General features: G+C 37.0%; 2 protein-coding genes across 2 annotated transcripts in view; both read left to right on the forward strand.

The window, feature by feature from the left end:
* The first annotated feature begins 3,686 nt into the window (after positions 1-3,686).
* On the forward strand, positions 3,687-13,247 carry LOC107741388 (SLAM family member 5-like). The gene is made up of 7 exons (XM_016554095.1): positions 3,687-3,735; positions 4,847-4,958; positions 8,289-8,491; positions 8,642-8,929; positions 11,855-11,968; positions 12,453-12,532; positions 13,203-13,247. The coding sequence occupies exons 1-7, from the start codon at positions 3,687-3,689 to the stop codon at positions 13,245-13,247; spliced, it is 891 nt and encodes a 296-aa protein (XP_016409581.1).
* A 3,608-nt stretch (positions 13,248-16,855) lies between these two features.
* Positions 16,856-24,568, forward strand: part of LOC107741384 (T-cell surface antigen CD2-like) — a 38,353-nt gene continuing 30,640 nt past the window's right edge. The window contains exon 1 of the mRNA XM_016554090.1: positions 16,856-16,904. Coding sequence (XP_016409576.1) covers positions 16,856-16,904 — 49 coding nt within the window. The remainder of the gene's footprint in view (positions 16,905-24,568) is intronic.

A 24,568-nucleotide genomic window follows, 5' to 3' on the forward strand; every position in this document is an offset into this window, starting at 1 on the left:
GTCACATTGTGCAGAGGACTCAACTGGCTCCTGTGGTCTTGTCCCGGTGGCCGTCTGAGACAAGGTCTTTACTGGGGATCTGTATCTGGGGCTCATCTAGTTGTCCTGGTCTCCACTGACATTCAGGGCTGTTGAGGTCCTCTCTAGGTGCTGATCCACCAACTGGGCTGGATACGTACTGGATCCGGGTGACTGCAGTGACCATCTGATCTGGATACAGACTGGATCTGGTGGCTACGGTGACCTCGGAATAAGACAGAAACAGACTAATATTAGCGTAGATGGGTAGCTACGGTACGGTACGGTAAGTTTATTTACTGTGTTGAAAAGGGCTTTTGGCCTGTTACTGGTTTTATTAATCATGGCAGAGACGAAACTAGAACGCACTAGGTGTAAAGCAGATTTGTAATTTTTGAGATGTTCAAGAAAGGCTTGGTGATGAACAGTGAGGCCAGTTTTCCTATAGAGCCGTTCCTATAGAGCCGTCAAACTGCAAGCCCTCGACCAGAGCTCTTAAGGATACAAAGTTCGGGGGTAAACTAGGGAGAAGTGTGCATGGAAGGAACAGTTCTAGTCTTAAGAGGAGCATGCACAGACGGAATATCAGATAATATACAGTGACATTTTGAAAGAATCAGTGAAGGAGAATATAAATCAAAAACATCAGAAAGATTAGAGGAAGCAATAGAGGAACAGAATGATGAGATGTCAACATTATTAAAATTACGGTAGGATATGACAGTCTTAGCATATTTCTTATGTATAAGCAAACTAAAATTAAAGTCTATGAGTTTATAATCAGAGATACCAGTGTCAGAGGAAGAGATGGAGCAAATACAAACCCCTGATGTACAGATCAAATCAAGGATATGACCATGAGAATGAGTAGGAAAATGAACATGCTGAGACAGATTAAAACAATCAAAAACTGACAGTAATTGAGTGGTGTTAGGGCAAACAACATCAACATGTATATTACAGTCACCAAGCAGGAGAACATGATAAGACATGGAACAGGCGAGTGTTAACAGTTCACTGAGTTGAGAAAAATTTTTGAAAATGATTTAGAAGGACGATAGAGTAGGTTGATAATAAGAGAGTCAACCTTCAGTACCATATATTCAAATGTATCGGTGTCGTGGAAATCGAGTTGTGAGATTCGGAGGTTATCATGGTAGATGACAGCGAGACCACCCCCTTTGCCATGCAGTTTTGGCCTGGACAAATGCTTATATCCATAAGGCGTGAGTATGTTTAAATGCAGGAAGTCATCAGGGACTTGCCAAGTTTCCGTGAGAAACAAAAAGTCAAGCATATTGTCAGTAATGAATTCGTTGAGGTAAGGGGCTTTATTCGAGATGGACCGACAGTTCAAAAGAGCAGTGTGACAGTACGAGGCAGATTAATTTGATGACGAGGTTAGTTGACAGTTAAAGATGTTTCACAATATCAACGTTGATATTTTATGAGTATTTATTTTTGGTGTTTTTGTTTTTATTTATACAGAACAGTACAGAGAGCACACAAGTGGGGGAGAGAGAAGGGGATGGCATCAGAAAAGACATAGAGCTGGGACTCTTTCAAGGATCACCCGAAGCACAACCACGCTATATACACAAGGCTGTTGGTTCTAACATTTTATCAGAATTTGAAGAAACATTTCTACTTAAAACATTAAATGCATTTCATTCAAGGCAGGGTTTTTCCTGCGTAAAGAATTTCAAGGCGACTGTCTCTATCAAATTTAGTGCCGCTTCTGGCTGTCGACAAAAATCAAGACAGGTGGTCACACGCTCCTATACCCCTTTACCACCGACACGGTTTCTGTTACAGGTTCCATTCTCAAACTGTTCAACACATTTTCACTGCACAAATGTACAAATCTCTTGTAATGAGACACATGAGTAAAACAAGTTTTCACAGAAACTATAGTTTTCCACCAAAATAAAAGATCAACTGGTTTCTGTCAAAAAAAGTACAAGGGTTTCTCTTGCAAGTGCAGTGCAAAATATGCATGTTATTGTACAGAAACTTTGAGTCTTTAAATATTGTATTTGGATTGTTCTTTTACAGGTTTTTAACAATACATTCAAGCACAAACACTGCAAGCTAAAGTTTGAGATTATTTTCATGTAATATTTTCACGTTTTGTTTATTGAAGTTTGTATAGTGGGAAGTCGTGGCCTAATGGTTAGAGAGTTGGACTCCTAACCCAAAGGTTGAGGGTTCGAGTCTCGGTATCGGCAGGGGGGTTATGTGGGAGGAGTGAATGTGCAGCGCTCTCTCCCACCTTCAATACCACGACTGAGGTGCCCTTAAGCAAGTCTCCAAACCCCCCAACTGCTCCCTGGGTGCAGCAGCAAAAAATGGCTGCGCAGAGGGGACTTAACCATTAGGCAAAGGTAGGTGACCGCCTTGGGCCCCTAAAATGCTTTTTATATGCGAGATGCGCGTTCAGTGCGGACGCACAAGTGGTTGCTCTGGTGTTCATTACCACCGTCTGTGCGTCCGCGTTGAACGTGCTTCTTAGCAAAAGTAGGGCGATGTAGAAAATGTGGACGGAATCCCGGAATCTATTCATAAAAACGGAGTTTACTGTGTAACGCGGAATGTGACGGAATGAACGGCGCAGACGCGCGTTTGGTTTGCTATTTAAACACCTGCAACGCTCGCGGTTGTCGTCTGTAGTAGCTAAATAGTATTGTTTGCCTGGGGCCCCCAAATCACTAAATTCGCCCCTGCCCACAGGTGTGTGTTCACGGTGTGTGTGTGTTCAATGCTGTGTGTGTGCACAATGCTGTGTGTGTGCACTTTGGATGGGATAAATGCAGAGCACTAATTCCGAGTATGGGTCACCATACTTGGCCACATGTCACGTCACTTCACTTCACTTCACTTCAAGTTGATTGTAAAGCCATTGCTGCCTGTTCTACAGGTTTTTAACAATACATCCATGCGCAAACTAAAGTTTAAGATCATTTTCATGTTTTATACAGAATGTTTCCAAAATAAAACTGTTGTTTATAGTATAACTTGGTGTTTTGGTTATTGTCAGTGTATTTAGTGGTGTGTTTAGCTGTCAGTCTGGGGTGTATTTCCCAAAAGCACCATTAGCCAACTATGGATGCAAGTTCCATTGAACTCTATTGGTAATGATGGAACTTGCGACTGTAGTTGCTTTTGGGAAAGAATCCAGTTTGACCTCTGATCAGTAATTCTACTCTTACTGTTTTTAAGGTTTGCTGGATTGATTCAGTCCTCCATTTCACTGTAAAGCAGTTTTATCTAGAGTGGAAGTCAGACGGTGAGCTCATAACACAACAACTGAACACACATCAAACAGATGGTTTGTTTAAAACCATATGTAAACAGTACTAACCATAAACAAATTTAAAGTTGTGGGCCAGACTTATATGGGATGCTTCCCATATAAGCTTAAGGAGACCTGCTGAACAAGCCAGCAGTGTCAACCTGAAGCTTTCACCTGCACACCCACTGAAGCTACGCAGGGTTTAGTCTGGTCAGTACCTGGATGAGAGACCTCCTGGTTTGCTGCTGGAAGAGTTGTTAGTGAAGGCAGCAGGGGGAGCTCATCCTGTGCTCTGAGTGGGGAGGATTCACATTGACAGTTCTGCTGTGTTTTCAGCAGTAGCGTTATTAGATATGCTGGAGAGCTATTGAAGAAAATGTCTCAAATGTCTGTTTTGTTCTGTTTGTGCTGGTGGAATCTGATTGGTAAGCTATACTTTTTTGTTTAATTATATGGTTGATTATTTTTTTCCCATGTCAGAGTAATAAAGTAGCTGCTACACTAACAAAAAAGGTACAAAAAACTGTCACTGAGGCGGTATACTTTAGGTACTAAAACATTTAATATACTATTTTAAATGATTTTAAAAGTTTTTTTTTTTTTAATCAGTCTGTAATAATTATCATGCATTTGTTTAGTAAATGTTGCACATTGATTTTCCTCTACAACAGATAACTTTAAAGCAAATGAAATATTAAGGATGTGTTGCACCATAAGGATTAAGCTTAAATCTAGATTAAATCTAGATGGGTTGTTATAGCTGCAGGGAAAAATACCTTTAAAAGTAATCCATTTCAATATAAAAACTCAATTTTTATACTCCATAAAAAAGTAACTTATTGTGTTAGTTACTTTTTATGGAAAGTAGTGGTTTATGTTACTTTTGTGTTACTTTTTGTCACCTGGGCTGGGCTTGCTTATTTATTTTTAATAATAAAACCCCCAAAAGTTTTATTTTGGGCAATTGTAAAGGCCCTTTCATACCATAAGTGAAATTAATAAGCCTCAGGCTGAAGTAACTCTTCCTCTGCACATATTCCCAATTTATCTCAACACAGGGGCAGGAGAGCTGTCAGTGAATAAATGTGAAAACAAAGTTACTTGCGTTCCTTATTTGAAAAAGTAACTCTTCACTGTAAATTTAAAAGTAATGTGTTACTTTAGTTACTTGATGAAAGTGATATGATTATGTGTCATATGGGGATTGGTTATCTGTCCCTTTTCATAAATCATGCTGCTAAATATATTCTTAGGTAATCTGCAAGTGCTGCTGCAATGTTTTCTCTGCCTGCTTAATATTAATAATCTCTCTTTATTGGTAGTGGTTAGCAGTTTACAGTATCAGTTTATAAAGAGAGTTGATATTGTATTTTTATTTATCTGCAAGAGTTACAGTACTTATATCAGACAAAAAGTTCTGCTTGTCAGTCAAAAAATAAAAATAAAAACGGAAATGGAATATGTGTTGCTTTTTAGTTACAGTGGCCTACCTTTGTAATTACCTTAGCCTGTGTAAAATCAGTTTTTATTTCCCAGGTGTGTTTGGTGAGTCAGTGTCAGTGATGGAGGGGGATTCTGTCACTCTAAACACTGATGTTACTGAAATACTTGAAGACGATGACATACTGTGGAAATTTGGAGCTGAAAAGTCTCGCATAGCTGAAATCAGTAGAGAGAAACAAATCTTTTTCACATATGATAATGTTCCTGATGGGATATTCAGAGACAGACTGAAGCTGGACAATCAAACTGGATCTCTGACCATCAAAAACATCACATCTGAACATGTTGGACTCTATGAATTACAGATAAGTGGAGCAAAACTGACATCAAAAACATTCAGTCTTTCTGTCTATGGTGAGTAGAGATCATTTGTTCTACCCGTTACATATTCTTGTTTTACAGTTTGAGATGACATCATATAAACACTCACTCAACACTGAACTGAAAATAAAGTTGTGTAGATTTATCCACATTTCAGTTTATTCTCTCATGTTTTGCAGCACGTCTGCCTGTTACTAACATTACCAGAGACTGTTCTTCATCATCATCATCATCAGGATCATCATATTGTTCACTGGTGTGTTCAGTGGTGAATGTGGGTCATGTGACTCTCTCCTGGTACAAAGGAAACAGTTTATTGTCCAGCATCAGTGTGTCTGATCTCAGCATCAGTCTCTCTCTACCTCTGGAGGTGGAATATCAGGATAAAAACACCTACAGCTGTGTGCTCAACAATCCCATCAGCAACCAGATCACACATCTGGACATCAGTCAACTCTGTCACACATGTGCAGGTATGGAAGTAGTGATATTAATGTTTATTTGTTGGTCTGATCTCTGTCTATTCAATTCAATTCAATTCAAGTTTATTTTTATAGTGCTTTTCACGATACAAATCGTTGCAAAGCAATTTTACAGAACCTCCTTTAGTGGACTTTGCTATCCTAGGCAAAGTACTACCAAGAGTCCAGAGTTTTGCGACCTTAGGGAGCGTGATTGATTGTAGCGTGGTAGAAGACTAGTTAGGTAAGCAGGAGCTAAACCATTAAGGGCCTTGTAGGTAAGTAATAATATTTTGTAACTGATACGGAACTTAATAGGTAGCCAGTGCAGAGACTGTAAAATTGGGGTAATATGATCATATTTTCTTGACCTGGTAAGGACTCTAGCCGCTGCATTTTGGACTACCTGTAGCTTGTTTATTGAAGATGCAGGACAACCACCTAGCAGTGCATTACAATAGTCCAGTCTAGAGGTCATGAATGCATGAACTAGCTTTTCTGCATCAGAAACAGGTAACATATTTGGTAGTTTGGCAATGTTTCTAAGATGGAAGAATGCTGTTTTTGTAACATGGGAAATATGATTTTCAAAAGACAAGTTGCTATCTAATATAACAGATGTTTGACTGTAGAGGAAGTAACAGTACATCTGTCTAGTTGCAAATTGTAATCCACGAGATTCTGTGTACTGTCTTTTGGTCCAATAAGTAATATTTCTGTCTTATCCGAATTTAATAGGAGAAAATTATTAGTCATCCAATCTTTTACATTTTTAACACATTCTGTTAGCTTATATTATTTAGAAGTTTCATCTGGTCTTGTTGAGATATATAGTTGGGTATCATCAACATAACAGTGGAAACTAATCCGTATTTTCTAATAATATTACCAAGGGGCATGTAATTGAACATTACCATGTATATTGAAAATAGCAGAGGACCTAGGACAGATCCTTGTGGCACTCCATATTTTACTGGTCATAATTGAGATGACTCCCCATTTAAATAAACAAAGTGGTAGCGATCGGACAGGTATGATCTAAAACATCTTAAAGCCTGCCCTTGAATACCTGTATAGTTTTGTAATCGATCTATGAGTATGCCATGATCTATAGTGTCGAACGCAGCACTAAGATCAAGTAAAACTAGCAATGAGATGCAGCCTTGGTCTGACGCAAGAAGCAAGTCATTTGTAATTTTAACAATTGTATATTGTTATAGATGAGACTTACAATAATGTCAGTAACTTACATTAATGTCTCTCTTTTACTCTTCTTCACATCCTCCAGTATTAGATTCTCTGATAGTGTTGATTGCTGCTGCCGAATCTCTGTTGATTGTCGCTGGATTTGGGATCTTCTGAGTTGTTTATATTTTTAATGCACTAAATAGCCTGAAATGTTTTCTACGAAAATCCAGTGTATTACTGTGTGTTTGATTCTGTGCTTCTTTAAAGTTGACATTTGTGAAGTTATTATTAATAATAATAATTATTATCGTGGTAGAAGACACTCTGGCATTAAGCTACTGTGAAGGGGGTCCTCAGGATTGTTATTGCTGCAGGGTCCAATGTGTTCTCACATTGTTGGGGAAAGTTACTTTTAAAAGTAATCCATTTTAATATTGCATTACTCCACTAAAAAAGTAACTAATTGTGTTAGTTATTTTTTATGGAAAGTAATGCATTTTGTTACTTTTGTGTTACTTTTTGTCACTTGGGCTGGGCTTATTTGCTTTTCATAAGAAAAAACCCAAAAGCTATATTTCGGGCAACTGTAAAGGCCCTTTCACACTAAAAGTGAAATGAGTAAGCCTCAGGCTGAAGGAAGTGCCTCTTCCTCTGCACTTACTCCCAATTCCTCTCAACACGGGGACAGGAGAGCAACTGGGCCTGGTTATCTGTCCTTTTTCATAAATTATGCTGCCATTTTACTCCATTATTTGACACTATAAATATATTTTCTGGCAATCTGAAAGTGCCGCTGCAGTGTTTTATCTCTCTGCTTCATACTAATAGTCTGTCTTTTGTGGTAGCAGTTTATAAAGGCATATTTTTATTTATCTTCAAGAGCTACAGTACTTATGCAGTATCAGACAGAACGTATATGCTTGTCAGTCAAAAAAGGAAATGGAATATGTGTTGCTTTTTAATTACAGTGGCCTACCTTTATAATTACCTTAAAGGGGTCATATGATGCGATTTCAATTTTTCCTTTCTCTTTGGAGTGTTACAAGCTCTTGGTGCATAAAGAAGATCTGTAAAGTTGCAAAGACTAAAGTCTCAAATCCAAAGAGATATTCTTTATAAAAGTTAAGAGTCAGCCACACCTACCTAAAACGGCTCGTTCTAACACACCCCACATGTCTACGTCTCGCTTTTCAGACTGATGAGCTTTGTAAAAATCAAAACGTTTAAGAAAGGCGGGGCATAGAGGAGAAACAATAATGTACATTATGTGGAAAATAATGTGTTTTTTTAACCTTAAACCGCATAAACACATTTCATTACACCAAATAAACAAAATAATGTTCTTTTTAGCAACATCATGTGACCCCTTTAATCTGTGTAAAATCTATTTGTTCATCAGGTGTGTTTGGAGTGTCAGTGATAAAGGGAGATTTTGTCACTCTGAACACTGATGTTACTGAAATACCTGAAAACAATGACATACTTTGGACATTTGGAGTTGGTAGTTCTCTTATAGCTGAAATCAGTAGAGAGAAACAAATCTTCTCCACATATGATGTCCCTGATGGATTCAGAGACAGACTGAAGCTGGACAATCAAACAGGATCTCTGACCATCACAGACATCACAACTGAACATGCTGGACTCTATAAACTGGAGATAACTGGTGCAAAATGGTCATCAAAAACATTCAGTGTTTCTGTCTATGGTGAGCAGAGATCATTTGTTCTGCCTGTTACATATTCTTGATTTTATAGTTTGAGGTGACATCATATAAACACTCACTCAACACACTGAACTGAAAATTAAATTACTGTGTAAATTTATCCTATTTTAGTTCATTCTCTAATGTTTTCAGCTCGTCTGCCTGTTCCTAACATTACCAGTGACTGTTCATCATCATCATCATCATCATCATATTGTTCATTGTTGTGTTCAGTGGTGGATGTGGGTCATGTGACTCTCTCCTGGTACAAAGGAAATAGTTTACTGTCCAGCATCAGTGTGTCTGATCTCAGCATCAGTCTCTCTCTACCTCTGGAGGTGGAATATCAGGATAAAAACACCTACAGCTGTGTGCTCAACAATCCCATCAGCAACCAGACCAGACATCTGAACATCAGCAAACTCTGTCAGCCATGTTCAGGTAGGACAGTAGCTAACGTTTGTACAACAGTTGTTTCACCATTTATATAACTCCACTTGCAGTATTTCTCACAGCAAGTGTCACGGCAGACGCCCAAATCCACTATAATCTTATAAATAATGCTGTTTGAAAATTTCTATTTGAAAAGTCGATTCAGCTGTTTCGGATATGTGAGCTACAGGGCATCAGCGGCCGTTCAGCGCTCATGAATCCGCCGAGAGCATCCTTAGCTCAGCCAGATCTTCTGGAATTTGCAGATGACTCTGATGTCTCTATAGTGGTTAAACATGAGATATAATTTGTTTTGGGTAAATCTAATGGTAAATCTAATCTCATTAATCCATTATTTGTTCCAGAGCAAATAGTTTTGCCTGAGGGCAAAGATTCATAAAATTATATTTTATACAACTTTAATGCTGTATATCAGAGCACTGCCTTTGTACTTTTGACTGAATTGCCTAGCAAATTTTATGATGGCTGTTGTTGCTTATTAAATATTATTATTCAATAAATATTATTTGATATAAATAATAGTAGTATTTAATAATAGTATGTTCACAAGTCTTTAACTTAAGTCCGAGTCATGTTTGAAGTCTTTAACCTGGAGTCCGAGTAAAGTCAAAACAGTTTTTCTGTAATGACATTTTATAATATGAGTCAGATCTACCATGACACACAAGGAAATATGTGACAAAGATTTTATAAAACCATACAAATAAATTATTTCTTTATTATATAAGTCAGGGGTATTCAATTAAAGTGCCAAGGCACGGCCTCTATATTTTCTTCCAAGCATAGGTCCTGAAAAAAAAAAAAAAAAAAAACTACATGTATTGCATTTTTACATTTAGATATATGTGAGGCCATGTGACAGAAAAAATACTGTTTCTGTTCAGGGTTTTAGGGCTGTGACAGCTGCGTCTGTCTACTGCCACCGGCGGTAGTGCACGTGACGTCACGCACTCTATAACAAGCATAATACGAAGTTTTGTATACAAGTGTAATAACAGTAGTGTAACAGTGAACCGTGTCTACACCGGACGCGACACCGCCGCGTCGCAACAGGTTGAGTCTGTCTAGTACAGGGGTGCCCAAACTCGGTCCTGGATGTTCGGTGTCCTGCAGAGTTTAGCTCCAACTTGCCTCAACACACCTGCTGGTAAGTTTCTAGTATGCCTATAAGAGCTTGATTAGCTGGTTCAGGTGTGTTTAATTGGGGTTGGAGCTAACCTCTGCAGGACACCGGCCCTCCAGGACCGAGTTTGGTCACCCCTGGTCTAGTGTCTACACAGGACATTTGAACTCTGTGTCAGTACCTCATTAATAGAACGAGGCAGTTTTACTGTCGGGGATTTGTCATGTCGTGCCGCATCCAGTTTTTTTTATTGGTCTTATGAAGTATTCTGATTTGTTGAGATAGTGAATTGGTGGGTTTTTGTTAAATGTGAGCCAAAATCATCACAATTAAAAGAACCAAAGACTTAAACTACTTCAGTCTGTGTGCATTGAATTTATTTAATACACGAGTTTCACAATTTGAGTTGAATTACTGAAATAAATGAACTTTTCCACGACGTTCTAATTTATTGAGATGCACCTGTATACTATTTAAATATTTTTGCCTACTTAAAAGCATCATCTAAAAACAATGTAGCTACAATAATCAAAACATTCTCATCTTGAGCAGAAAAGAAAGATAACTAGAGATTTCAAAGTTTAAGTTCTATCCTAGCCATCTAACAACAATTTCCTCAATTATAATTACATGATTCTTTTGAAATGTTCTTAGCCTACAGATTAATAATGCTAAACGTAGATCACAAATGTCGTCACATCTGGTTTGAACAGTCAGAGTCATAGGTTATATATAGATAAATAGATAGTATGAAAAATAACTATATTTGCAGCGTTGTTGTTTTCTGCTGTGTTTTGTTGTTTCTGTTGTTGTTAAAATAACTGCATCATCCGCAGCTCTTGAACTTGGCGCCGGTGTTCTGACGATTTGTGCTACCCTGTCAGATTTTGCTACCTCCCATTAAAACAGATGGTAGCATAATTCGATAGCGAAAAGTGCTACCTATCAGATTTTGCTTCCAGCATGATATTAATAAGGTGTGAGGCTTTATTAACATGTACACCTACCCCAACCTGAGATCTACCATTACAGTAGGATAAATACAGTGTTGGTAGCATAATCTGATAGGTAGCCTTATTTGTTAGAACACTGGCGTTTACTTTCAACAACACCTTGTAAGACGCAGCCAACAAATGCACTGAGCAGTGTTGTCTTTGGAAATCACCCTTAACAGATGAAAGGATAGTACGATGAAGATATTGCATTCCTCAGCAGGCATTCAAAATAATGTTTTATTGTGAATATGAGACTGAGTTGAAGAATGATTGCTGTATCAGATGCAGGTAAAAACACTTGTTCAGTCCATCTCTCTCTCATAATACTCTACATAATACATTGAGCTTTTAATACAATAATACAATAAGCTTTCAATAAAGCAACTCAACGTTTCTTCGTTACCTGTTCTAAAGTGATGTTTTAGTAACGGAGACTTGGGCTCAGCTGTTAAACTGTCTAACTGAGATTTGAATCTGTGGTGGAAGGAAGTAGTTCTGCACAAAAGAGGGTTTTTAAAGACGCTCCATTTTTTTTCTCTTTTTTATTTACACACTTGTGCCATCGAACTGTGGTAAAAATGCAATGTCACACTCGAAGCAGTGCAATATGGCTGTATATCAGCACGCTATGATTACTACGGCCAAATCACAGCCATGCTGATATACAGCCATATCACACTGCTACGAGCGTGATATTGCTCATTTATTCATTGAGCTGATTTCTGTCTATTGTTGTAGCTCAGACTCAATAACTTACATGAATATATCTCTTTTCCTCTCCTTCACATTCTCCAGACTCAGATTCTTTGACAGTGTTGATCTCTGTTGCTGCTGCTGAATCTCTGTTGATTGTCGCTGGATTTGGGATCTTCTGCATCTGCTGGAAATGTAGAAAAACTGGTGAAGAAGGCAAGTGTTACCTATTGATTTTAATCAACTGATAGCTCATATTGTACCATACAAATAAAGTATTTCTTTATTATATAAGTCAGGGGTATTCAATTAAAGTGCCAAGGCGCGGCTTCTATATTTTCTTCCAAGTAGAGGTCCTGAAAAAAAAAAAAAAAAACTATGAATTGTAATTCAAAAAACATATTGTAATTTAATATAATTCATGAATGTTACACCATTTAGTTCCTAAATAATGTGTGTGGTTAGTGGTTATTGCAATGATCTGCCCTGAGTAGCTGTCTTTATTCATGTCACGTGCAAAAACTCATTCTGTTTTTACTGTTTTACTCTGCTAGTAGTGGGTGAAAAGTAACAATGGCATACATATGTTAATACACTTTTTAAAATTGCAGCATTAATATATCTAATTAATTGTGTGCATAAATTATTAAACTTTGGAAGCCCTAAAATAACACATTGTAAATTACTGTTGTTCAAACAGTTCAGATTTGTGAAGACGAGATCACTTATGTCGTTATGATACATGAGCCAACGTTCTACGAAAGAAATGCACATACATTGGTAAGATTATTTATTTCAAACTATGTTATGTGTCTCTGTATCATTTCAGCAGTGAGTCAGATGTAGATCAGTGTGCACTTTTTGTCTGTATAATGATTTATCACATAGTAATATAAAAGACTAACAGATATTTTCTTTCTTCAATGTAGTTCCAAAAGAAGCCATTTTACTGTTAATTGTGTATTGTTGGCATACAAGACCTCTGTAAGTAATTTAGTTTAGTTTTTTTATTGTGGTTTTAAGAGTCTATAGGTAGATAAAAGGAGTCAGATTAAGTTACTTTCATATTTTGAACTAGAGTGCATTTATAAAGCTACTGAGAAAACACTAGAATATTAGAATAACTGAATAAAATGTTCTAAAGCAGAAAAAAATAAATACATACAACTAGCCATACAACTGTTTAAAATAAATGACAATAAATAAATGTTTAAAGGGAGAAAGAAACTGAATCAAGCTACTGTATGGCATACATTCATTCAGAAAATTCTTCACTTCAGGCTCGTTCTTGATATATTATTGACCATATTTCTGTTATGTAGGCTGGACATTTTCAATTGTTCCATTCATCTTTATTATTCATCTTTATTATTACTATTTTTCAGTGTTTATTTTTTGTTCTTTATTTAAAATATTTGATTATATCTTATGTTATACTTTTTTTTTCCAGAAAGTTGAAGAGGAGGATCAAGTAGTAGGAGTATGTGCCTGTTAGCAAGAGAAGAACCTCTTGTGACAAACTTTGAATTCGAGTCTGTTGTATTAATATTAAGTTACCATATTAAGATTTATATTCATGGGAATATGCATGTCTATATATATTCATCATGACCTTATACACTCATGCCTTGAAACCAGTGCAAGTTTCAGTACTTATTTCCATCATTAGTGGCACTAGTAGAAGAGCTATTCTTGTCGATATCACATCCTCTTTTTATAAAGATCCTTTTTCTTTGTCTGACAATACCTGAGAATAATTTTAAGAATAAATTCTATATTTGTTGATTCACTGTTGTAATATTTATTGTATCATGCAAATGTGCAGTGGTTAATAACTAAGTTTTCATCAGTTTTGGGGAGTTAAAAGGAGAAATGCTGCTCAGACCTCATTTCTTCAGAAGTGTATATGACTTTCTTCTTTCAGACGAATACAGTCGGAGTTATATTAAAAATGTCCTGGCTCTTCCAAGCTTTATAATAGCAGTGAATGGGTGTTGAGATTTTGAAGCCCAAAAAAGTACGTCCATCCATCATAAAAGGAGCTCTACACAGCTCCGGAGGGTTAATAAAGGCCTTCTGAAACAAACCGATGTGTTAGTGTAAGAGGAATATCCATATTTAAAACTTTATGAACCATAATCTCTAGCTTTCGCTAACTGTAGTACGCACGTACATGAGAGAGCGGCGTTCTAGCGGATAACGTAGGATGTATGTGTAGCGTAAACGCCAGTGAGAAGAGACGAACGTGGAAGCACAGTAGAGAGAGCAAAACAAAACACCGGTCACGAATTAGAAGTACATAACGAGGATTCGTAAAGAAAAATGGCGGAGGATTTCGATATAACCCAAGAGGAGACTGGTTTTCCTTTGCTGTAAACAAAACTTGGTTCTCACAAGACTAGCATATTCTCACCGGAGCTTACGCTACGCCTGCGTCCTACGTCATCCGCTGGAACACCACTCTCAACATGTTTAAAGGCACAATATGTAAGATATTTTTTATTAAAATATCCAAAAACTACTATAACAGTGTTATATATTTTGCTGACTTGTGTACTTACATTATCCCAAATGTTTCGAAGAATGTTTAAATCCAGAGAAATAAGCAATTTTAACTAGTGACACGGACCGTGTCTATAGTGTCATTGTGTCGCCTGCCAATGATGTCATAACCCCTCGATTTCCGGTTTTGTTTTGTACAAAACATGAAAACACCAAAGGTTCTTTAATATGTTAAGCGTTTTATTAGACAGGTGACGACCGTACAGAGTAGCATTATAACAGAACTTTCAAATGTATTTAGTATGATAAAACAGCGCTGCTTTTTTCCCCACATACGCACGACCGGAAGGAGAGGAAGCGGTCGACTGTGGCATAATAAAAGCTCCTCTGCTTTCGAGCCGTGTGTCACGCTCATTCAGCGGCCTCGTTTCGCTTCGACGGCTTTCAGCCTCACCCTGCTTCATTCTACTACGTTAATAAATCAGTCATTAGCTCATCCAGGAACATGATTTCTGCCTGAGTCCCATCGGATTGCATCGGCTGTGGGGATGAAGACGACAACTCCCATGTTTCCACACTCAGTCACGGCGTCATAAAACTACGCCATTGATTCTTTGTTTGGTTTGAATACGCGCCCTCTAGCGGTGAAAATTACATATTGTGCCTTTAAATATAACTCTGATTGTATTCTTCTGAATGAAGAAAGTCATATACACCTAGGATGGCTTGAGGGTGAGTAAATCATTGGGTAATTTTCATTTTTTGGTGAACTATCCCTTTGAACTCTCTGTGATCTTCCAGTGACTAGTGACTTGCTGCTAGATGATAAATCCTACAAGTCTCCTGCAAGTCTCTTTTTTTCACCTGTTTATGATATAGCAAGTGACAATGGTGCGTCTGAGATGAACACAATAGATTATAATATATTGATGATAATTTTAATATATTTACACCTGTCTAGCGGTTGTATATATTTAACTGATTAATGGCGGCATCTGCTAGGATCAATCATCTATCTGTCTATCTGTCAATGTGAAAATTGTGTCAAATAAAATTTGTTGAATAAAATTAGCAATGAGTGGAATCAATGATTTCAGCAAATACAAAAACTAAAATCAGATAGATTTCTCTCAATTTAAAGATTTACAAGATTTGTTCCCAATAATTTTCACCAATATGGGCTCATCTTCAGACCATGCTGGCAAAAAGCTATTGAAAGATTTTTACAGACCAAACCGTTCTTGTAAATTTAATGAAAACTGTGCCAAAATGGCTATATTTCTGCAATGCTTTAACATATTCAGACCAAATTTGGTCTGTGTTATACCAATAATGGCCTGAGGATATATGAGCAGTTTCAGCACAGTGCCACCGAGTGGTCAATAAATATAAAAAATATACATTTTTGCTTGTAACTGTTGAACAGCTTGGCTAAAAAAAATCATAAGATTGTTCTCTTTAGGTACATTTTTGTATGTCGGTCATTTTGTGCATCAGACATTTTTTTAAATTTGCATAAAATAATCTACAAATGTCTTTGAGTAATCAAAGACAGCTCCTTAGCTCTTACATATAATTATGTGGAGCGGAATTTGTGACCAATAAATTTCAATATAGGCAGGGCTTAAATAGAAACTTAGCAAGCAACATCCTGCATGCTAGTTAGGACAAAAACTCAGATTTGCACAAGATACATTTATTTGCTTGTTAAATTATTGCATCATGTTTGGAGAGGATGCAGATGACAGTCACTTTTGACAACTGGACTGTACAACTGAATTAATTTCCGATAAATCCAGATGACAGTCACTTTTGTACGGAATCTTAAGAATCTTAATGTATTGCTTAATGTATTGCTTTTTTATTTTTAATTTACAATTTGACTCCCAGTATTATGGGAAAGATTTCAGGGTCTTTAGTTTAAGCATTTAGTGGACTCACTCACTCACGACACATTTTAAAGGTTTGCCAACCTACCCCCTGTGTCTGTGTCAGACACAGTTCCTCATCACATTTTTCCACATTTAAACAGTTTTAAAAAGCTTTTCAATGCAGCAGGACAACAAGACTACAACAGTTAACTAAGTTAAACCCACATGCTCTGAATGTCCACTCTCACCTACAAGATGTTTGTCCACCCAACAGATCAAACCACATTTCGGAAGAACAGAAAACAGCAGCTTTCAGTTTGACTCAGAAACTGAACTTCAGTAAAACTGATAGTGTGAGATGGCAGACAGTTTTAACTTTAACTTTTTTTTTTTGCATACACTAATGTTAAGAACTGAATAAATATACACAACAATTTAAAAATCACAAAACTTTCATTAGTTTTACCATGAAATGTAGTTTATCCACAGCTCACACAATTTTCTTCTACTTCTGGCCATTTAACACAGTCAAGCAACTACCTTACAAAAAGTATGTTAAAAATATAGAATATTTTCGCCCATTAAAAAGTTAAAATACAAGGATTGGACGAAATAAAACATTATACCATATGCAAATATAGCGTGTGAACTAGGAGGGTCAAATTCTGTCAGGGGAGGAGTCACATCAGGTTGAGTTTTTATTAGATCAGACACTGAACCACTGAAAAAAATGTTTCACATGTTTGTTTTGTTCTGTCTGTGCTGGTGGAGTCTGACTGGTAAGTTGTTGTTGTTGTTGTTAATAATTAGACTTATTAGAATTATTCTTAATAAATTAGAATAATTTTCATCTGCTACTGTCTGTACCAAATAAATAATTACTATGAGAAATCTCATGGGAAATCTTGACAGCGAATGTAGATGTCTTTGTTTATGTTCCGCATGGTGACTCAGAAAGCCAAAACCTTCCACTGAGTTGCTTTTAAATATCAGGCCATTTTTGTTTTTCTTTTTGTTTTAAATGTAAATTCTATTTTAAAATAATTCCATGGTTTAAAAATTTTAAATGCAGTCATCATACATTTCTACAAAAGTCATGAAAAGTCACTAGTCCAAATCTGCAGGAGCCATGAGATCATGAAAGACGGTAATAAAACAGTGAGTTTATTTTATACTGTTCTAAATGTCTCATTTACTAATTATTGAAAATATTCAGCACAACTAAACTATGTAACTTTACACACTGATTTTACCCCACAGCAGATAACTTTAAAACAAATCCCTGTTAATTTTGTGTCTCTGCTGTTGCTGTGAATATTCTTCAGTTCACATGCAAATGATTAAAACTACAGCTGATTTCAGGATTTGTAAACCAACAGGAGCATTGATCTGTGACAAAACCTCTTTATGTTCATCAGGTGTGTTTGGTGCAGAAACTAATGAAATGCAGTCAGCGTCAGTGATGGAGGGAGATTCTGTCACTTTAAAAACTAATGTTACTGAATTACATGGAGATGAAGACATAACATGGAAATTTGGAGCTGAAAAGTCTCTCATAGGTAAAATCACTGAGAAACGAAACTTTTCAACATTTGATAGTCCTGATAGGAGATTTAGAGACAGACTGAAGCTGGATGATAAGACTGGATCTCTGACCATCACAAACATCACAACTCAACATGCTGGACTCTATGAACAACAGAAAAGGGGAGCGAAACTGTCATCAAAAATATTCAGTGTTTCTGTTTATCGTGAGTAGAGATTATTTGTCCTACCATTTACATATTATTGTTTTATAGTTTGAGGTGACAGATCGTACAAAAACTCACTCAACACTAAACCATTAAAATAAAATTATTTACTTTATCCATATTTCTGTTTATTCTCTCATGTTTTCAGCTCATCTGCCTGTTCCTGACATCAGCAGTAACTCTTCACAATGTTCATCATCATCATCATCATCATCATCATCACAGCAGAATTGTTCATTGGTGTGTTCAGTGGTGAATGTGGGTCATGTGACTCTCTCCTGGTACAAAGGAAACAGTTTATTGTCCAGCATCAGTGTGTCTGATCTCAGCATCAGTCTCTCTCTACCTCTGGAGGTGGAATATCAGGAGAAAAACACCTACAGCTGTGTGCTCAACAATCCCATCAGCAACCAGACCACACATCTGGACATCAGTCAACTCTGTCACACATGTTCAGGTACGGCAGCACTATATATGTGTTTATTAATTGACATGATATTTTCTTATAGAAAATCAGACTGACACATTCACTTCTCTATGATTACAGCATTGGATGGACACTTTACTTCACAAGCAGTCTTTCTGATAGTGCTGGTTCCTGCTGCTGCTGGATCTCTGTTGATTGTAGCTGCTGTTGGGATCTTCTGCATCTGCAGGAAACACAGAAAAACTGATCAAGAAGGCAAGAGTTGCCTAAATGACATGTAGCTTTTTAGTTTAAAAGTGCACAAGTGCACTTGTTAATGCTGTCAAAAATAATTTGGCATTAAAAATTAAATTGCACACATTAATGCTTTACCTTGTTGCAAAGAAACAAATCTAGTTAAGATTGTGTTTTGTTGTTTTAATGCATCTATTATTATTGTCAAAACAGTTCAGACTCGTACAGAAGAGATCACTTACTCTGATCCGACATTTCACAGAAGAAACAAACAGAAATCGGTAAGACTAATTATTCCTAATTTCATGTTACTCTGTCAACTAAGAAACTATATATATACTAATTATATATATAAATGCTGGATCTTTAAACCTTCTGTCAACACTACAGACTTCAACTCTCAAAAACATTGTTTGTTCAATTAATTTAATTTAACAGAAGAAAATATGTCCATAAAATCAATTCAGGTTTATTCAACAGAAACAAGTCCAGGTTTGTGTGTCAGCTGACTACTATAGTATCACATATTAGTGAAAACATAATTTATTATTGGAATGAAGCACAGTTATTTCTCACTGTAATAATATTTGTGCATTGCATTTACATTTACTTATTTAGCAGACACTTTTATCCAAAGCGACTTACAATTGGGGAATGCATCAAGTGATTCATCTTAAAGAGGCAAATAGACACAAGAAGTGCTCGTAATACCAAGTTTCAAGCATTGTTCAAATAAGTACAAGCTAGACAGGGAAAGATTAAAGAAAGGAGAAAAAAAACTTAGTGTCAAAGTCAAATAGTGACGAAAGAGATGAGTTTTCAGCTGTCGCTTGAAAATTGTCGGGAAATCAGCATTCCGGATAGGGGTGGGAAGATCATTCCACCAGCCAGGAACGGTGAACGAGAATGTTCTGGAAAATGATTTTGAGCCTCTCTGGGATTGTACCATGAGGCGTCGCTCACTAGCGGATCTCAGACTTCTGGAGGGGATGTAGATTCGTAGTAGTGAGTGGAAGTAGGGTAGTCCAGCCTGGAAATGACAAGGGCCTGGATAAGAAGTTGTGCAGCATGCTTCGTTAGAAAGGGCCTGATCTTTCTGATGTTGTGTAGTGCAAATCTGCAAGATCGAGCAGTCTTTGCAATGTGGTCTTTGAAGGTCAGCTGGTCATCAAAGATTACACCAAGATTTCTGACCAAACTTGATCGGGTAATTGTTGATGAACCCATCTGGATTGTGAAGTCATGCTGTAGATTTGGAGTGGCAGGGAAGACAAGGAGCTCAGTCTTTGCCAGGCTGAGCTGTAGGTGATGTTCCTTCATCCATGCTGAGATGTCCGCCAGGCAGCCTGAGATCCATGCAGTTACTGTTGGATCATCTGGATGAAATAAAAAAAAGAGCTGTGTGACATCAGCATAGCAATGGTAAGAGAAGCCATGTGCCTGTATTATGGATCCCAGTGATGTAGTGTATATGGAGAAGAAGAGGGGTCCAATAACTAATCCCTGAGGAACCCCAGTGACCAGCTGATGAGCTTTTGGATATCTCCCCTCCCCAGGCCACCCTGAAAGACTAACCAGTGAGATAGGATTCAAACCAGTGAAGTGGAATCCCTGTGATGCCCAGTGATGAGAGGGTGGACAGGAGGATCTGATGATTCACAAAGTAAAAAGCAGCAGATAGATCCAGCTAAATAAGTATGATGTAAGATGTAAGTAAGATGACTTGGAATCAGCTTTTGTGATCCGCAAGGCTTCCATGACTGACAGTAACGCAGTCTTAGTTGAATGACCACTTCTGAAACCTGACTGGTTAGTGTCCAATTGGTTGTTCTGAGAAAGAAATAATGATACCTGGTTAAAAACAAATCGTTCAAGTGTTTTTGATATGAATGGAAGGAGAGAGACAGGTCTGTAGTTATCTATAAGTGAAGTGTTTAATGTAGTTTTTTGAGCAGTGGGGTTACCCGAGCCTGCTGAAATGCAGAGGGGGAAGTACCTGTGAGAAGAGATGTGTTGATGATGTGTGTGAGTGCTGGTAAGAGTGTAGGAGAGATTGCTTGGAGAAGGTGTGAGGGGATTGGGTCTAGAGGGCATGTTGTAGGATGGCTGGAGAGGAGAAGTTTGGATACTTCTGCCTCAGTGAGGGAACAGAGGAAAAGAGGGGTGTTTTAGCAGTGGATGTACAGGTGCATCTCAATAAATTAGAATGTCATGGAAAAGTTCATTTATTTGTTGGTTTGAGTCCCTGTATGTTTGGAGCCGAGAACTGAATGCTGATTGTTCTAGTTTTGTCTGTGAAGAATGTGGTGAAATCATCAGCTGTTATAGAAGTGGTGGGAGGTGGTGGAGGGGGGCAGAGGAGAGAATTTAATGTTTTGAAGAGGTTGCGTGTGTTAGGGGCGCTGTTGATCTTGTTGTGGAAATATTAAGATTTGGACACTGTGCACACCAAACATCTGGAGGACTAAACCTTGTTTTTGCTAACTGTAGCAGAAACTCACTGTTAAACCATCCAAAAGCTAAATCACACATCAGACCAGATTTTTAATGTCCAATTCGGAATTATTTCAATCCATTGTATAGTATTCATGCGAATCAGTGAAGCCAGAAAGTTACATGCTATGTCACAACCAAAGGAATTTGTCTGTCCAAGATATATTTCTAAGAGAGTCACACTTCTCTTTGTTTTTAAGTGTTATCATTTCTTATGTAATTTTTTTTTAGCATGTTAAAGAGGAAGATAATGTGGAGTATGCACCTGTTGCCACGAGAAGATGATCTTCAGTCTTCAGTGTTTTTCTATCAGATCTGTGTCACTGCTTTTACTAGGAATCTCCTGCAACAACCTCAAACTCTGAGTCTTGGGATGAGTTTAAGGATTGTTGAGAATCACCACGTGTGACACTTAAGGACTGATTATTGAAGGGATCCCCTAAAAATATACCTTTCTCTCATTTATGTACACCTGTTGGGTAGACAAACAACTTGTGCATGAGAATGTGTCTACTGCTGTATGATTGTGTTTGATGTATTATTCTTTATTATGATGTATTAGTCTTATTTTGATGTAACAAAGTGGTTAAGTGTGTCAGTTGTTTACTTACTTTTTTAATTAGTCTTCCCATTAACACCATTATTTGAGTGATTCAGACTGATTCGCTAATGCGCAACATGCACAAACACAAGAGGCGGGATTTATGCATGAACCAATCACAGCCAAACATAACCAGTCATATCCAAACACGTGACTTTCATTCTGAACGTGACCCATTCATTCTCAATAACCCCCACTAAACCCACTGCTCATTTAGGGCGGTCTGTTACAACTCAGTGGGCTCAGAGGCGACTAGAGAGATGCAAACTCCCGCTGAAACTTTATCTGCTGGTGTCACTGTTGGACAACGTTTCATTAGAAAAACAAGTGATTTATACACTTTTTAATGATATATTTTGTAATAGTGGCATTGTTTTATTTTTCGACTACAATTTTTTTTTTCTCATCCAATATTTTGAGGAGACACTGCTTCCTCTGAGGAAACCCCTCTGATTAAAGCCTATAATAGGTAAACTTTCACCATGTGATGGGTTTTTCCAGATTGCATCACATATAATTAAGATCGAGGAAACAGCCTAGCAAGCAAAATTACATAAAAGTTCTAATACATAAATAAAATATGTAACCGTTTTTTAACGATTTCAAATTATTTTTCACAATTTCTAGAATTTGTACAGGCTATGCATTTTTCAATTACAAGAGTATAATAATTAGCAATTCAATTTAATTTTGAAGCGCATTTGTATATGACAGCATTAATTAAAATTTCTTAATCCATAAAATTCCATTTTAAGACATAACTGACTGTGTTTAAATTAATTGTGCCTCATGAAAGCATTTTGAGATTTGAGAAGTGGCTGCATCTCTTGCAATGCATTAAAGCCACCGGCATAAAAGCTCACCGTTCAAATTAATGCACGACTCAGACACACTGTAATATGTCTGTTTATAAAACGGTTAGTTCCAGTCCTCGATTCTAATTGGTTAGCAGCTGTGTTTTATAAAAGACTATAGAATACCCAAGACTTGTCTCTCCTATAGTTTTGAATGGGAAAAAGGCATCACTCAATATGGCCACACTATCACACGAAGTCCCGCCTTCTGAGTGAAAGAGCCAAAGTAATTTTCCTGAGTAAAAGTCATTGCGTCACTGCAGCTGCCATTAGAAGTCCCGGTTGCTAAAGAAGCTCTCAGCGTTCTGAGACATGAGCTCAGGACTGCACATGCGCACTGGCTGGTCTAGCCTGAAAAATAAGCTTTTTTAATGCTATTTGAGCAAAAGAAACAACATTTATGAGACAGTTGTTGTCATATTTCATTGGTGATTTCAAATATGAAATTTAATCGTAAGCTTGGTGAACAGTTTTGGAGAATTTGATGTTTCCCCATTCAAAGAGATAGGAGCTGCACTTGCATGCCCGAGAGGCATTTAAAAGATGGCCACCGTGCGACACCGTGTGACAAAGTAGTGGTTCTCAAACCTCTCCATGAAGTACTCCCAGCCATGCACATTTTGTATGTCTCCCTCATCTATTACACCTGATTCAACTCATCAGCTCATTAGTGGCGTCTGCAAGACCTGAAGTGGGGGTGCCAGATATACTCGAACCCACAACCTTTGGGTTACGAGTCCGACTCTCTAACCATTAGGCCACGACAAAGGTAAGATCACATTAGTACCCTGTCGGGTTTTGTTTACTATAGTTCAGCGTAGGTTTGTTTGTCTGCATGCCAAATTATGAATGAACATAGCTGTAATTTACGTTTCTGTGTATTGTTTGTCATCATTAACACGTTATCTGTTGATTACAAGCTAAATTATGAATGTGAGTAACCATTATTTTCATTTTTGTAATGAGATTACTGTATTCCACAGTTCAAAAATGTTTTCTGGGCATGGTTTTACTATAGTAACCATAGTTTAGCCATGGTATTTTAGTAGAATCACAACAATAAATGTACTATTGTTGTTACTGTATTGGGCATTATATTTGCAGTACAGCCATGAAATTGTAAATTAATATCAATATGCCAAGAACAGTAGGATTACTACAGTTTTACTTTAGTAACATTATGGTTTATATATATATATATATATATATATATATATATACTTACAGGTGCATCTCAAAAAATTTGAATATTGTGAAAATGTTCTTTTTTGTGTAACTTACTTCAAAAAGTGAAACTTTCATATATTCTAGATTCACTACATGTAAAGTAAAACATTTCAATAGTTTCTTTGTTTTAATTTTGATGATTAGAGCTTACAGCTCATAAAAGTCAAAAATCCAGTATCTCAAAATATTAGAATATTTCCTAACATCAATCAAAAAAAGACTTTGGTTTTATTCACGATAGAACACTGCTATGACTGCTTCACCCAATGGTTCTGTGTATCATTGTGCAATTAACACTTTTAGCAACTACCCTTAGCAACATAAACAATCAATAAAATAGCATCAAACTGTTCCATGTATTATGTATTTCGGCAAAATTAACTGTTTGTTATTTATTTAATGAAGTTTGACTGACCCCTGCTGGCGTTGTGTTGCATCATTCACCTTTAATCTTGAGACCGCACCCTTCCCCTGTCAAATTAACTCTTCTCATGAGGAGATATGTTGATGTGTGTGCATGTCTGTGTGGAAGCCCACAGTTTCCGAAGTGAGGAGAGAATATTACTGTATTTATTAGTTGTCTTTTTCAGGTATGATTCTGTATGTCAATATGTCCATTAATTTACAATGTAATTACGCTTGCAAACTTGCGCTGTTAGGAACTTTTTTTTTTCTTTTGCGGAAGGACCGCAGAGCATTTAACTAACTTGCTTTAATAAAGTAACATATCAATACATAAATGTTTGGTTTTAATATTTTTATTGTGTGGTCTGCTTCGCGTGATGCCTAACAACGCCCTTCAGCTGTGACTTCACAATATATATATATATATATATATATATATATATATATATAT

Source organism: Sinocyclocheilus rhinocerous, unplaced genomic scaffold (assembly GCF_001515625.1).
Source record: "Sinocyclocheilus rhinocerous isolate Xijiao unplaced genomic scaffold, SAMN03320098_v1.1 scaffold406, whole genome shotgun sequence".
Lineage (NCBI taxonomy): Eukaryota > Metazoa > Chordata > Actinopteri > Cypriniformes > Cyprinidae > Sinocyclocheilus > Sinocyclocheilus rhinocerous.

Bases quoted from the DNA above. Each gene is read 5' to 3' on its own strand.
- LOC107741388 (XM_016554095.1), top strand. From the start codon at position 3,687: ATGTCTCAAATGTCTGTTTTGTTCTGTTTGTGCTGGTGGAATCTGATT. The intron at 8,930-11,854 runs GTAGGACAGTAG...CACATTCTCCAG, and splicing joins ACTCTGTCAGCCATGTTCAG to ACTCAGATTCTTTGACAGTG. The intron at 11,969-12,452 runs GCAAGTGTTACC...TTGTTCAAACAG, and splicing joins TAGAAAAACTGGTGAAGAAG to TTCAGATTTGTGAAGACGAG.